The sequence below is a fragment of the Orcinus orca genome, chromosome 16, assembly GCF_937001465.1.
Source record: "Orcinus orca chromosome 16, mOrcOrc1.1, whole genome shotgun sequence".
Lineage (NCBI taxonomy): Eukaryota > Metazoa > Chordata > Mammalia > Artiodactyla > Delphinidae > Orcinus > Orcinus orca.
In genome coordinates, this window is record NC_064574.1 from 46,486,125 (window position 1) to 46,500,795 (window position 14,671).

Sequence of the window (14,671 nt, forward strand, 5' to 3'; positions counted from 1 at the left end):
AGACAGTGAAGCTGTCTGTGCGTCAGAGACCAGGTCTATGGAGCAGACGTGATCCATAGGCTACCCGTGTGCTGGGCCCAGATCTCTCTCTTTTGTATATCTTAGGATACTTAAATTTAATAATTACCTACGTATAAAAACCTTTTCCAGTTTTACCATCTGAAGTATTCCTGCTGTTGATTCTCCCCTCTCCCAAATCTCTAGGTCAAAAGGTAGAAAATGCACAGAATGCGAGTTCTTCAGAGCCCAGGCCTGTTCAGGAGAACAAAGGACATGAGAAGAAAGAACATGAAGGAATAACAGTAAGATCTTTTCAAAATATATCCATTTGTCATTAAAAATAAACATACAAATTATTGCCACAATACATAAATTTATTAGTGGTGTGATGCTATCTTTTAAAACTTTTTTCCATTTGGATGTGTTTTAGGGCCAAATGACCTTGAGGCCTTTTAAAGCCTTGCCTACTTTCTATGTAAAATTACAGTCAAATTACAAAAATAGGGAAAAAATAAACATGAAAACAGAATTTACCATCTGGTCTGTATGTGCCCTTTCTATTTTTAAGGAGCATCCTTACCTTCAAACAAACGTTCAGATTCCCTATTCCTGATATCACTTGAGGTTGTAGCCTCCACCTGACATGAGTTCCTAGATAAGTGAGATGCTGCAAAGATCTGTTACAGTTTCTTTTTTTTTTTTTTAATCTAAAATAGCATTTATTATTTTTTTAAAACATAACTTTAAAGTATAAAGAAGAAAATTAAAAAGTAACCCTAACTCATTCATGCAGATAATTCCTATTTATTCATTTTCTAAAATTAGTATATATGAATAGAAAACTCAGACATCACTGAAAGGTACAAAATAAACAAAGAAAGTCTCTCCCTACTCTGCCCTGCCTGGAAGCTAATGAGTGTTAAATTTCCTCTGTCTTCATTTCTGTAAAGGACATATACCAGTTTGCACATTCCATATGTATACGTATATTATATGTGTATATTTCAATTATCAGATAAACACCCAGAGGCTCACCACCAACTTAGGAACTAGAATATCTGCAGTGTTGTTGCCGTGGCCTGTGGGCTTCATCCTGGTCCCTCAGAGAGCAGCTTTCTGTTGGCTTTGTGTTTATCATGTGCTTGCTTTGCTCTATAGTTTTGCTCAAAATGTATGTATCTCCAAACAATATGTCCTTTAGTTTTCCTTATTTTTAAACTTTATAAAAGTGGTATTATTGCTTTGTTCACTCATTATTATGTATTTCTAAGTCCACATTGCAGCATGTAGCCCTAGTTCATTGCTTTCTTTGCTGTATGATACTCCACTGTGAATAGGCCACAGCCTACTTTCCCATTCTCTTGTTGACAGACATTTAGATTGTTTCACTTTTTTTTTTTAAATGAAAAGTGAAGCTATGTACGTTCTTCATCAAGAATGTGAGTGGAATTGATGAGTCACAGAGCAGCATAATGTTGTTCTTTACAAAAGAATGTGTATTTTTCCAAAGTGATTGTACCACTTATGTACCAGCGGTGTGTAGAGTTACCATTCATCCACATTCTTGTCAACACTTACTATTGTCAGATTTTAAATCTTTTGAGTCAGGTGGGTGGAAATGGGATCTCATTTTATTTTGCATTTCTCAAATTACTAATAGTTTAAAATCTTTCCTTATGTTGATTGGCCGTATGTCTTTCATCTGTTGAATGCCTACTGATGTCTTTTCCATTTTCCTATTGATTTCTTTGTCTTTTTCTCTTTTATTTGTACTAATTCTTTATATAATCTGAATACTGATCCTATGTTGGTTATGTTTCTGGCAAATATCTTCTTCCAGTGTCTGGCATATATTTTCACTTTCTCTATGTTGTCTTTTGATGAACAGAAGTTCTTAATTTTGATATTCTTGGTTATCATTTTTGTGGTTATGTTTTATGAAAATTTTAAAATATCAACTGCACAGGGATAAAAGTATTTACCTTGTATTTATAAGTGTTTCAGTTTTGCTTTATACATTTAAGTCTTTCAGCTACCTAGAGTTGATATTCATGGAGTGAGCTGGGGATCCAATTTCATTTTTCTTTCCCCACATGTATATCTACTTCTGGGTCCCATATATTGAATTCATTTTTCCTTTATTAATCTGAATGCTACCTTTCTCTCATATATACTGCTTCCCAGATGTGTAAGGCTTTATTCTGGTGCTTCTTGAATCATTGGTTTCTTTGTCTCTCTGTCTTAATTACCATAGTCCCCCCACTTCCTTCTTCCTTCCTCCCACCGCTTCTAATGGAAGCTACTTTTCTACTATCTTTTGTCTCTCGTTGTTGCTGTTGAGAGGTCTTCTGTTCATCTTGTCTATTTGTTGTTCCTTGTTGTTCTTCCTCCTTGTCCTTCAGTTTCACCACAGTATATTTAGGTGCATTTTCTTTTGGTCTATACGTTTGTCCTGTTTTGGATATGGTATATGTGCCATGTGTCTTTGAATACTTGTTCTTCCATTGCTTCTGGAAAATTCTTGGTAACCATTTCTTCAAATATTGCCTCTTTTTTGTTCTCTCTGGCTCTTTCCTTCTGGAATTCTGGGTAGAAATATATTTAGACCTTCTCATTCTGTCTTCCATGTCTCTCAAGCCCCCTTTCATATTTTCCATTCTCCTTGGCTATGTGGGTGCATTCTGGGTAGTTCATCAGATCTTCACTCAGTTCAATAATTCTCTCCTTACTCATAAATAGTCTGCTGTTTAATACTTTCATTCAGTATTTTGGTTCAACACTTATACCTTTTGCTTCTGCAAGTTCAGGTTAATTCCTTTCAAGTATATCTTGCAGTCTCTCATAATCTCTTATTGCTTGCTCATTTTTGTGATTGCCATCTTTTATTCCTTTAAAATAATCACAGATTATTTTATTCTAAATTCTTTATCATTATCTGAAATCGGTCTGATATTTGTTGTTTCTGAGACTCTTGTGCATGGTGGTTTATTTATTTCCCTTGCTGTTTGGTGATCTTTGATTGTGAGTTCCTACCTGGCTCATCTGAATCTACAGAAAACCTGGATATCTGAAGTGATGAAGTTTCACCAGGGCAACATTTTCATTTGTTTCTTCCAGGAAACAGGGAGTGCTGTTAATCCTGGACTCTTGGTCCTTTTGCCACAGGGAGTGGTAACATTAGATTTACCCCTAAAGTAGCCGCATTTCACTGCCCTGGTTTCAGTTTGCTTTGTGGGGTAGGGAGAGGGTGTGGATCACTTGGAGGTTTATTTTACTTCCTGTGAGCCCCAAATTTTTATGTAGGTTCTAGTTCTGTAGTGGGAGGATATTTCATCTCTCAGAGAATCAGAAGCAGAAGAGCCCACATTCTGCTTTTCAATTAAGGAAGTATCCTGGGTATATTTCCACTGTCATATTAGACATATATTATCCTTCCTTAAGGCTGAGTAATATTTTTTTCATATACTGTTAATCTTCTAAATATCTTATTTATGACCTATTTCTGTGTTTTAGCTTAATAATTATTCTGTCCTTTAATTATACATCTTAGTCCCCCCTTTTCATGTGTTTGCTTGTTTAATATTCATTCCTTTAGTTGGCTCATTGAATCCCATGTTTTTTGTATACTCTGAACTGGAGGGCCTTAAATATATATCTTCATTTTTGGCTGTATCCTCCATCTCACCAGTCGTGGATTTTTATTGCACACTTATAGCACATTCGCTTTAGATATTCAGCCCAAAGATGAAAATTAAAATATCAGAAACTTTCTCAAGTTCCTCTATCCATTGTCTGTCCATCCGTCTGTCCTCCCTCCCTTCCTTTCTCCCTCCCTCCCTCCCTCTCTCCCTTCTTTCCTTCTTTCCTTTGTCACCATCATTCTCATGGTCCCCTAGATTCATATCCTTTTGTGATTAAACTTCCACTCCCATGTACAACTCTTATATAAGCTCTCATATAAGCTCTTGACTGTCATTCTGCAGCATTTTTAAATTTATCTTTTCTTCTCCTTTTCTACCATCAAAAGCCTTATCTCCTCACTCCTGAGTCACTGTAACAGTTCCATAGCAACTTCTTAACTCTGTCCTGCAGATAGCTACTCAACTTAACCTTTCTCGTTTTGTTTTTAATCACAATAAGCTATTGTCTGGAACAGACAGTTGCTCATTTTGTCAATACTGGGTTGAAATTCCTAAGCCTGATGTTGGCAGCCCACTGGCAGCTGCCTCTTGTAGAAGGTGGTCGCATTTTCTTCCTACCATTTTCACCTGACTGCCCTGCATGGCCTGCTATAATCGGCTTCTTTTCCCGCACATAGAACTTGCTGATTCCTCAGTGCTTCCTGCCCTGAGTCCCCTCCTGCCTTCTCTCTACCACCTCATGTCTGTTGCTTCTTGAACAGCTACTGTCACTGTGAGCCGATCAAGGTAATGCTTTATTCTGCAAACCTTTTAGAGAGAGTTGACTCGCATATTTTGCTGCTCTGCATTGTAACCGTTTTGTGTAATTTGTGTATGTTTTGTCTTTCCAAGCCAGTTATGTAAATTTTAGAGGATGCGAATTGCCTCACAGTGTTCTAGTCCCCTGTTTTTAAACCACGGTCCAGTGCTGAGCGGTGCTCAGGAAAGCCTGCTGCACACGTAACAAGGGAAGCACTGAATGACCTTTGGGAGTCTGGGTGGAGTTTCTGCCTTCCCTGCCAGCACCCTGGCCATCCACGGGGACTTAGGCTTCCTGGAGGATTGTATCCCTTATCCATGTGTGCCAGAGCAGAGGTACAAGTAGAATTTCAAAATAAACGATTTCCATATAACTTGGCACCCCTCCTCAGTAGACCATTTTAATTGGATGTCAACTGACAAAGTAGAAGCCTTAAATTTCAGATCTTGTGTAATTTATAATTCAGTTATGGTAATTTGTGAACCCGTATCCTTCCAATGCAAAACGTCATTCAGTTTTTTTGTTGCCCGTTATTATTGTTTGTTTCTTTTTCTTTAGAAATGTGGACTAGAAACTTACCGGTCTTATAAAAATGAAAACTTCCCTGTACCAAATGCAATATTTCTTTCTGTCTGAAGATCTCAGTACGAAGAAGCAGCAGCCCCGCTGAATTGGATTTGAAAGATGATTTGCAGCAGACGCAAGGGAGATACAGGGGGAGACAGAAGAGTGAGTGCCAGCAAATGTGGTCTGTGTTCCTCCAGCTTCGGCGAGGCTGCATTTTGTTCCCTTTTGACTTTCTAACTCGAATGATATCTTATCATCTGAAGGCACGTGGTCGTGAAATGGGACATCTTTATTCCTGGGATCCCAGGATTGATGGGTGGTTAGTGTGCACATACAGTTGAATAGATCCAGTCAGTTACCTATACCTTCGAGGCCTGTCTTTCCAGCCCTGGGACTTTCTCCAGGTGAGAAACACAACCAAGGTTGATGTCTGGGTGAGCAGACAGACCCAGAAGGAGAAACGGCCTTCCCCAGAAAGTTTCCCCAGGTTAGGAGCAAAAGCTTCAGAAGTACCTTGAAGTCAACGGCATAAGTATTTAAAAAATAAAATCTGACTGGGATGCTGAGACGTACCATCACATACTGTGAAATGCAGTCCCTGATACTCCGCTTCCCTGAGGTCCACTGCCAGGGCCCCTCCTTCTTGGCGGATCCTGGTGGAGGGCGGAGCAGGGCCTCTTAGGCTCCACCTTCTAGAGTCCTAGGGGAGTCAAAGTTAGGGACCTAGCAGGTTGGGGACTGGGACAGCTGTCAGTTCTCTGCAGGTGAAGAGCGGACAGCAGATTAGAAGCGGCAGGGCTGGGGGACTGTCAGCGGCAGATCGAAACGCAGCCGGCAGAGCTGCAGGCAGAGAGGGCGGACACCCCGAGTCCTTGTGGAGCAGACGGGATTTGGGGGGCAGGCTGGCTGGGTCTGTTCTGTGTCAGACTGACTAGTCCTGTGAGGCTGCACAGCCTTTGAAAGCATCCTTGTATCATGACAAATTAGAACTTTTTAGTGTTTAAAGGGGAGAGTCTCTACTGAAGAAAACCTTTTGTGTGGGACACCTCATACCCCGGTAATCCTGGGTGATTCACCCCAGGTTCAAGTCTAGACATCAGGCACGAGGTGGAAGCCATCCTCGGGCTCTTCAGCCTGCCAGCATAAACTCGCTTCTGTGGTGGAATCAATTCCCCTCCCCTCCTCCACCCACCCCCGTTTTGTAGTTGAATAAGTCAGGGTAGAAAGCGTAAGAACTCGAGGTGATCTTCTCCGTACCTGGGGGAACTCAGTTAAGACCCCTGAATAGGGTGCGGCTTGGGCTGTAGGTGGCACGGCCCATAAGGACTGCTCGTGCCCCACGCCTGGAACCTCTGTTTCATTGACCAGGAGCCCCACGCAGGCACCTTTTGAGCCTCTGTCCTGAGAACGATTCCTGCTGGGACAGCTGCTTAGTTCCCTGTGTGCTGGGATTGTGGACATGCTGGTTCCCTGCTCTTGGCTGTCTCAGACTGTGTCTCCCATTGTGCCAGGTGACAGTGTCAGCAGTGACCCTGCTCTGGGCTGCAACACCGAGGCAGAGCTGTCCCTGAGCCCGTGGCAGATCTGCGAGGAAGACCCGGAACTGAGCACGCCCACGGATGCTGTGACTGACTCCGATGCCCGCCACTGGTTACAACTCAGTCCCACGGATGCTTCCAACCTCACAGGTAACCAACTGCGTCTTTGAAAAGAGGCGCCGGTGCTAACACCGGTTGGGAGATCCCAGGGTTTGCCAGTTACAAGAACTCTAGGGGTCCCTCAGCACAGTGATAATGGGGGCTCCCTCCTCCCACATGGGTGCGCCGGCCCCAACCCCCTGTTCATAATCAGTTGTGAATTCGCAGAGTCCTATGTGGAGAGGGTGCTGAAACAGTGGCCGAAAAGGGAGGAGGCCTACCGTGCCGACACCCACTGTCCACCATGGGAGGAGGTCTCTGATATTCATGCCAAGGCTTTGCGATCCGTGACCAAATGTGATTTACTCTGGAAACAGAGAAGAGTGATTTTTCCAACTGGCATGTGTCCTAAATCCAGGATAAGTTAAAGAATTTGGATAGCTTATTGATTACTGTTTTCTTTAACTTTACTGTAGAATGTTTGATATATACAAGATAAGTTGTGAGGCATGTGTAAGTTAGGGACTGTAGTAATCAAATGAACACCAGCAAACCTGCACCCCGTGTAAGAAGTAGAACAGCTGCCCCACCAGTGAGGCCCCAGCAGGCCCTTCTCAAGTCCTTCCCCTCCCGTCATCCTGTGACCCTGTCCCCAGTTCTTCCTAAAATCACGCCCTTAACTTCTTTATAATTTTACCACAATATCTGTCTCCTCAAACACTACATCATTTAATTCTGGTTTTAAGCTTTTGAAAAATGTTGTCATATTCTGTATTTTTGCAACTTTTTTCCCTTGAGTATCTGTATTTCTAAGATTCATGAATAGATTACAGAGCCGAACTTTCTGGGTCTGCATCCAGGCTCTGCCAAGGAATGGCAGGGTGGCCTTGAGCCAGTGAATCTCTCTGTCCTTCAGTTTCTTTTCTGTAGAGTGGGGATAGGAATCGTCTGTGTTATGGGTTGTTGCAGGAATCAGTGAGTGAGCACCTGAATCAAGAGCGCAGAGCAGCGTGTGTGGAAGCACTCTGCAGTCTTAGCTGTTCACACGCACACACACACGTCCTGTGACCCTGGGCAAGTGAACCTCTAAAGGCTCAGTTCCCTTACCTTGTGACAGGGGAGGACGGGGACACCAAGAGAAGCTGGGTTTTTGTTTTGCTTTGTTTCGCTAAGTGTCAGGAGAGACTAGTGTTCTGAGGAGCTCAGCGAGGGCGATGCCGACCACGGCCACTGCCTTCCTGCATCCATAGACGTCCTCGATGAGAACAACAGCAGCAAACCACGAAGCACATGTTGAGTAAAAAGTGGTATTAAAATGCTAAAAATCATTTTAAAGTTAGAAGTCAAGGCAAAACTTTGAACTTCGTTTTTTGTTTTTGTTTTTTTTAACCAGGCAAACTGGTTTTCAGTAATTACAATATAAAATTTAACCAGTCCCTGATGTTTTTGGAAGTTCCTAACGGAGTAACATAAAAACTTCGTAAAATTTAGTTTTTGGTAAAACTTAGTGTTGGATAAAATCTTTTATCTATGAGGTAGATAAGACCAAGGAGAATAATCTTCATGTGTATTTAATGTGTATCTTAATTAAGACTAGAAAAACGAGCAGAGAAAAACAAACCAGTTAACTGTAAATGAGTAACGCATTGCCCTATAATGCTGTATATGCCGTCCTTCAGAGATAGTGGACATTTTTGGTCTAAGTATTCACATCTGCCAATGGTAGGAGCCTTGCAAAATCAATGAGAGAATGATTGGCAAAGCCATGTGCTGACTTTTATAAATTATTGGATAGTATTGATAATTTGTGCTTCTCAAATGTGTGGTTCTTTTGGAAATGATTTAAAATTCTTCATATATATAGTGATACATAGACATGTATAATGATTTTGAATAATAATACCATAAACTTATAAGGGATTTGACAGTTTACAAGGAACTCTGAGGCATCGTCTTTGATTTTTATGGTAAGCAGGCCAAGTCATACAAATTCTGTTCTAGGGATGGAGAAGCTGAGACCCAGAGAAATTGTGTTGTTTCGCTGGGGAGTAAGTGCCAGAGTTGGAACTGGCTTCCAGAGTGTTCTGACTCCAGATGCAGCGCTGTGCCTACTCCTTTCTTCTACGCTGCTGTTAAAATTACAGCTGCAAACCCCTCTGAACTATTTGAGAATTATTAACACATTTATGGAATAAATGGCTTCTTTGGGTCCAATATACAGATTGTCCAACGGAAATCATCTTCGTGGTACTATCAAAGGCAATACTGAATTTTCAGTAAGTTGAATTTACTTAAACAAGGACTAGTTTTAATTAGTTTTATTGAAAGGAAAGAAAATTGGGTGATTATGTCTTTTGTCTGTCCTCTGGGAAGATTAGTTCTGATCCCATCTCAGAGTGTGCATGGGACCGCTCAATTTAATAAACTCGTGTGAGGTAATTTTATATGATGCACTACTCTGTTGTGATTAACTCCTCCAAATACTTAGTTCTTCTTTGAAATTCTAATATCGAGAATCAGTACACTCAGTTCAATAGTTCATCTTGTCATCTGTGAAAAGGACAAACCGTAATATGATAAGGTTTAAGGATTATCGCAGTTCTGAATTTAACTTTCTGTTCTTAGGAGAACAATTTCTTCATAAATGGACAAAATAAAACTCATGTTACCCTGATCTCCAGGACACACAAAGAGAGTGACCCAACAATTTGAGTGTGTCTCTGTTTCTCGTTGAATAATCCTACCAGTTATCAAATGCTTAGAATAATAAACTGCTTCCAAAATCTTAAATTCCTTTATCATTGGCAAGCTAACAGTTCAGTTTTATATTTGCTTTCTTATTTAAATCATTTCATGTTTTCTGAGAATAGCAGCTAAATTTATGGTGCATTGTTTCACAGTGTGTCTGGGATTTGTATGGCAAGACATGGAGACATAGAGATGATTGTCATGAAGGAAGAAGTTTATAGAAATAGGGGCACGACATGCCATGCAGGGGGGCACATGAGGAGGCACAAGGGTTAGGGGCAGGAAGACAGGGGAAAACGTGGGCAACAGTCTTTACTGTCGTTTACATGGGAAAGGGAAGGCAAGGCAGGCTATGCAGACTCAGGAGCGGCTAGTTGGGATAATTTCAGCAGATCCTAGAGCACAGACACTGGCCCTGGTTGCCTGGTGCCGGACCCCATGGTGATGAGGGCACAGGGACATCCCCTTGATGGCAAGAGCTGGACAGAGGAGGTAGGTGGGAGGCCTGGGTTTGGGATTGTGGGGTTTGCATGTGGAAGACACACTCCCTGGGGAGTTGTTTGCTATCTCTAGGAATTAGCTAACCCTGGGACGGGCAGTCCCTTCCTGGTCAAGGAGGCCCCAGATGCCAGAGCGTCAAGAATACGGAAAATAAGAAATTAGAGTTGACTCGTGCGTAAGTTTTGTTCTGTTGAGCTTATGATTTTCTAGGGGGGAGTATTTTTGACTCTATAGGTAAGAACCAGTATTGCTGTTGACCTCATCTCTTATTTAGCAAATAAGCTTATAGTCTAGAAATACTGAATTTGATGCTATAAGAAATAAAAAGATGAATAAGTCATAGCCATGACTGACTTACGAGCTTACCAAAAATAAGACATTTATCCTGATAAGGACAAATAATGCAATAAGTGCTATGTGATTTATTTAAAAGGAGTTTTAATCACAGGGACAGACGAATAGACTAAGGGAATGGAGTATAAAATACATACTGGATCCACACAGGCACGGAGTCCTGATACACGAAAGAGACAGCATTCCAGGTCTGACAAGGGAAGAATGGACTGCCCCCACAAAGGCCTGCGGGACAATATTTAGCCACAGGGCAGAAAATGGGACAGATTCCCTACCTCCCACCTTGCCCACAGCCAGGTCCCTATGGATAAAATACTTAAATGTGGAAAGGAAAACTTAAGAACTTTTGGAAGAAAATATCCTCTAAAAATATGTCTAAGACCTTGGGGTAGGGAAGGCTTTCTTAAATGGGATGGAAAAAAAAAAAAGCTAACCATAAGAAACGTGTCAGTCATTAATTCAACTTCAGCATAAGGAAAACTTCCTTTTCATTGTCAGAGAAACTTTAAGAACTCAGGGTTAGCAGAATGCTGCAGGTAAGGGCCAGCTCTGTTGCTCCTTCCAGGTGCCTGTCAAATCGCTGATACGTTTTAAGATAAAGTTCAGTAAGAAGTGGTTTTCAGCATTTTGCTTTAGTTGGGGAAAGGTCAGTGGTGTTCCCCCCCCCCCCCCCCGCACCGTTGCAAGGTAAGCTTCAGGGGCGGGATTGTCATTGGTCATTGCTCACTGGTCATGTTCACAGCTGATTCTTGGCTCCCAGGACACTACATAGCAGGAGAGGAATAGTCAGTAAATACTTGAATCAGTGAATGAATAAGCTTTAAGCTGCAGGCTGTTGTTTGAGTTAGCTAAAAACAGCAGTGAAATTTTAACCTTTTTTGATCATAAAAAATATGTACGATTGAGTTTCCAAGTCTCTTGTTTAGTATATTTATCACAGCTCTGCCTCTAGATGTTGTTATCAAAATCCTTTGACCATTTCTGCTTTTAATTATAACTTCTGCTTTTAATTATCACTGTTACCTGCCACCAAAACCATTCACAGGAATGGTGTGTCAGCATCCTCTGCCGTTGCAGACATTTTTGGCATTTCCACCAGGCTTTGATCTATTTTGAAAACATAAAACTTTCTAAAGAAAAATAACGATGAGAAGTACCGTGGAGTTGCTTGCTCTCCTTTGTAATCTTTAACATGAATGTTGCGTGTGCCTGGGAAGCAGATGAGGAAGGAGAAAGAGGGTCAGACGGCAGTGACGGTCAGCAGAGTGCCAACCTGTGTCTTCTCCACTTTTAATCAAAAGTCTAGGCCTAATTTTTCTGGTCCCAGAACTAAGGTGTTTCTGTTGAGCCTTTGGTTTGTGCGTTTGGTTAAGTTTTCAACTCAAAAGGGAAAATCATTGGGCTTCCCTGGTGGTGCAGTGGTTGAGAGTCCGCCTGCCGATGCAGGGGACACGGGTTCGTGCCCCGGTCCGGGAAGATCCCACATGCTGCGGAGTGGCTGGGCCCGTGAGCCATGGCCGCTGAGCCTGCGCGTCCGGAGCCTGTGCTCCGCAACAGGAGAGGCCACAACAGTGAGAGGCCCGCGTACCGCAAAAAAAAAAAAAAAAAGGAAAATCATTTCCAAAGCACCAGCTATGTTTCATCAACCCTCCACCAAACCTACACGAGACTGCTGCTGTGTGAAGCCGCCCTTGGGTCCTAAGTGCCTGTTTTACTGATTAGCAAGACTTAACTCACGGCTAAAATCCCTTGCATATTTGCAAAGTTCTGAACTTTAGATTGCTCCTGTATTAAAGTCCTGTATGTGTTGGGAGAAAGATGATATAACTTTTATTTGTTTGCGAGACTTCCTACTTTAACAACAACAAAAAAATGTTAATGTCTCTATAGCATTTAATAATAATGGAACAAAAAGATGCTAGGCTAGCATACTAGCTTGCTCATGAAAAAGAAAATGAACTAAGTGTTTGGTGTTTTTAAGGTGAACATGAAATTTTCAGAAATCTCTCAAATCCCGATTCTTAATTAAGTGCTGCTTCACTGAGGAACCATCTACATGCAAAATGTCAGCATCTGTTCTGTTACTTATGCCATGCATGGAATAATTTTGGGTAAAAACATTTCAACTCATTAAAAAATTTTTTTCACAGTAATATTGAGCATGCAATCGTTTCAAATACCTCGAAAAGACTCCCTGTATTTTGATAATGTGATGGGGGATGCTACCTAGAATTTTATCATTGAGGAATACATTTTTCTGAGAGCAAAGCAGTATTGAAACAGATTCTTTTTTTGGAGGGGGGGATCCTTCCATAACTGAGAATGTGTTTGCTGGCAGGTAGCAGGGAGGTGTAGGTGATAAGACACCTGAACTCTGTTTACTTGGAGCTGTCACTCAAGGGAAGTCCCAGCCTGACTAGAAGGCTGGGGGCTAATCTCCACCTCAGGTGGCTGCATTTTGGGGGTGATGGTTGGGGATGGAGCAAAGCTCTAAGTCACTGAGTTCCCTTACTTTTTTCGCCCCTCAAGGAATTAAAGACTCATGGATGAGAATTTTTCTCATTCTTGAGAAAAATACATGCTGTATCATGCTGCTTGTTCACTTGGGAGCTTAGGTTGGTTTGTAAGGTTCATTTGAAGCTTCAGCAAGCCTTCTTGGACTGTCAGATGCTACTGCACGCATTTTACAGAGTAAATGTGAGGAGGTCGAGCCTGTCTTCTGAGGTTTTGTAAAAGGCAGTCTGAGAGCCCAGAAGGGCCGTAGTCAGGCTTTTGCTGTCTGCAGGCACACTGTGTGGGATTCCGGCTCGGATTATCTGTGTCACCTCAGTTGATTGTATGATACGGATGTGGGAAATACAGATGTGTTTTGCTCTAAGAAGGAACAGTGCTCCTGGATTTGGGAAGATCTGTCCATGACAACATGTACCATCCGTATCAAATCCTCTGTTTCAGGGTCTTGGCATCTTTCCATAACGAATATATTGATAATAAGCTGTCAGCAGCTGTCTCGGGCACAGTGCGGGAAGCGCACGGAGCCCGCCCTGGATTTGCCCTGGTCCCTCCTCCACCCACTCCTCCTGGTCCTTGCCGGCTCTGCTCATCCCTCTACTTGAGCTCCTTGCATCCGTAGACTGTGCTCCCATTTCTATGGTTAGGCCCCAGCAATATATGCACCCAAGATGATGCTCAGCGGTGGTTAATGGTTGCCACCGTGTCTGGGTGGGACACAGCTCTTTAAACCCCCTCCAAAGATTCGAAAGAGAAGCAAAGCAGAGGTGACTTAAACAGAAAGCCAAAAGTAAGATGTGAGAGATAAAAATCAAATAAATCAGCAGCTACAATAAAAATAAACAATTTAAACTTGCAATTCAATTCAGAAACTCTTGGGTTAGGTTGAAGACATAAAATCCAGCCATATGATGTTTACCAGAGGTACCCCTAATACATAATGTACAGGGAGATCCTAAGTAAATAAATAAACACATTGATACATAGGAAGAAAGGTGGACCAGGGGTGTAGCTCTGTGTGTGTCAGTCACGTAAACTTTAAAGCAGAAGTCATTTATTAGTGACAGCAATAATTCTGAATTTATATGAACTTCATAGCCTCCAGATATATGAAGCGAAATTTGACAGAATTACTAGGAACTACTGACAAAACCATAATCATAGTAGGAAATTTTAATATCAGCTCTCGTTAATAGATGAGTTAAGCAGAAAAAATATTAAAAGAGAAGATTTACACAATACAATTAATCTTGATTGAATGTAGATCTGTATGTGTAAAATTGTTTGAACTTAATTTTAAAATACCTGAGATTTTTTTTTTCAAACACATGGAACATTTACAGAAATTGACCAGTTAGATCATTAAGCAAGCCTCAACAAACGTCCATGATTTGAAACTGTATTACATTCCATGAATATGATGAAAGAAATTCAGAAGAACAAAAAGGAAAGAGAAGAAAACGACATTAAGAAACTGAAACTGCATTTCAAATAAATTAAGTCCAAAAAGAAATCAAATTTTGAACTGGAAAATATTTCAAATTGACTACAGCGAAATGTAGCTGAGTACTGATATGGAGGAAAATATGTGGCCTTAGGTGTGTACACTAGAAGCAAAAAACACTGATTTATTCAATGTCTTATTCAAAAAATTAGGAAAAGAATGGCAGCAGAATAATATACAGAAGTTGACAAAAAAGGAACTAATAAAGCTAAGGACATAACATATACTAGAAAGCAATAGAGAAAACAAAGACCACTCTTTAAAGACATGAATAAAATAGACAAATAGGCAAGATAAATCAAGGAAAAAATATTGGGAGTGAAAAAGGGAACAGAGCTGCAAAAACAATATAAAATTAAAAAATAATACAATAGGTTAATTCTAATAGAGTTATTTAAAATTAAGAGGA

General features: G+C 41.1%; 1 protein-coding gene across 1 annotated transcript in view; it reads left to right on the top strand.

The window, feature by feature from the left end:
* The window catches only part of RALGAPA2 (Ral GTPase activating protein catalytic subunit alpha 2), a 282,968-nt gene that overhangs the window by 111,749 nt on the left and 156,548 nt on the right, over positions 1-14,671 (top strand). The window contains exons 18-20 of the mRNA XM_004270420.4: positions 205-302; positions 5,079-5,169; positions 6,519-6,695. Of these exons, the coding sequence (XP_004270468.2) occupies positions 205-302; positions 5,079-5,169; positions 6,519-6,695 (366 nt within the window). The remainder of the gene's footprint in view (positions 1-204; positions 303-5,078; positions 5,170-6,518; positions 6,696-14,671) is intronic.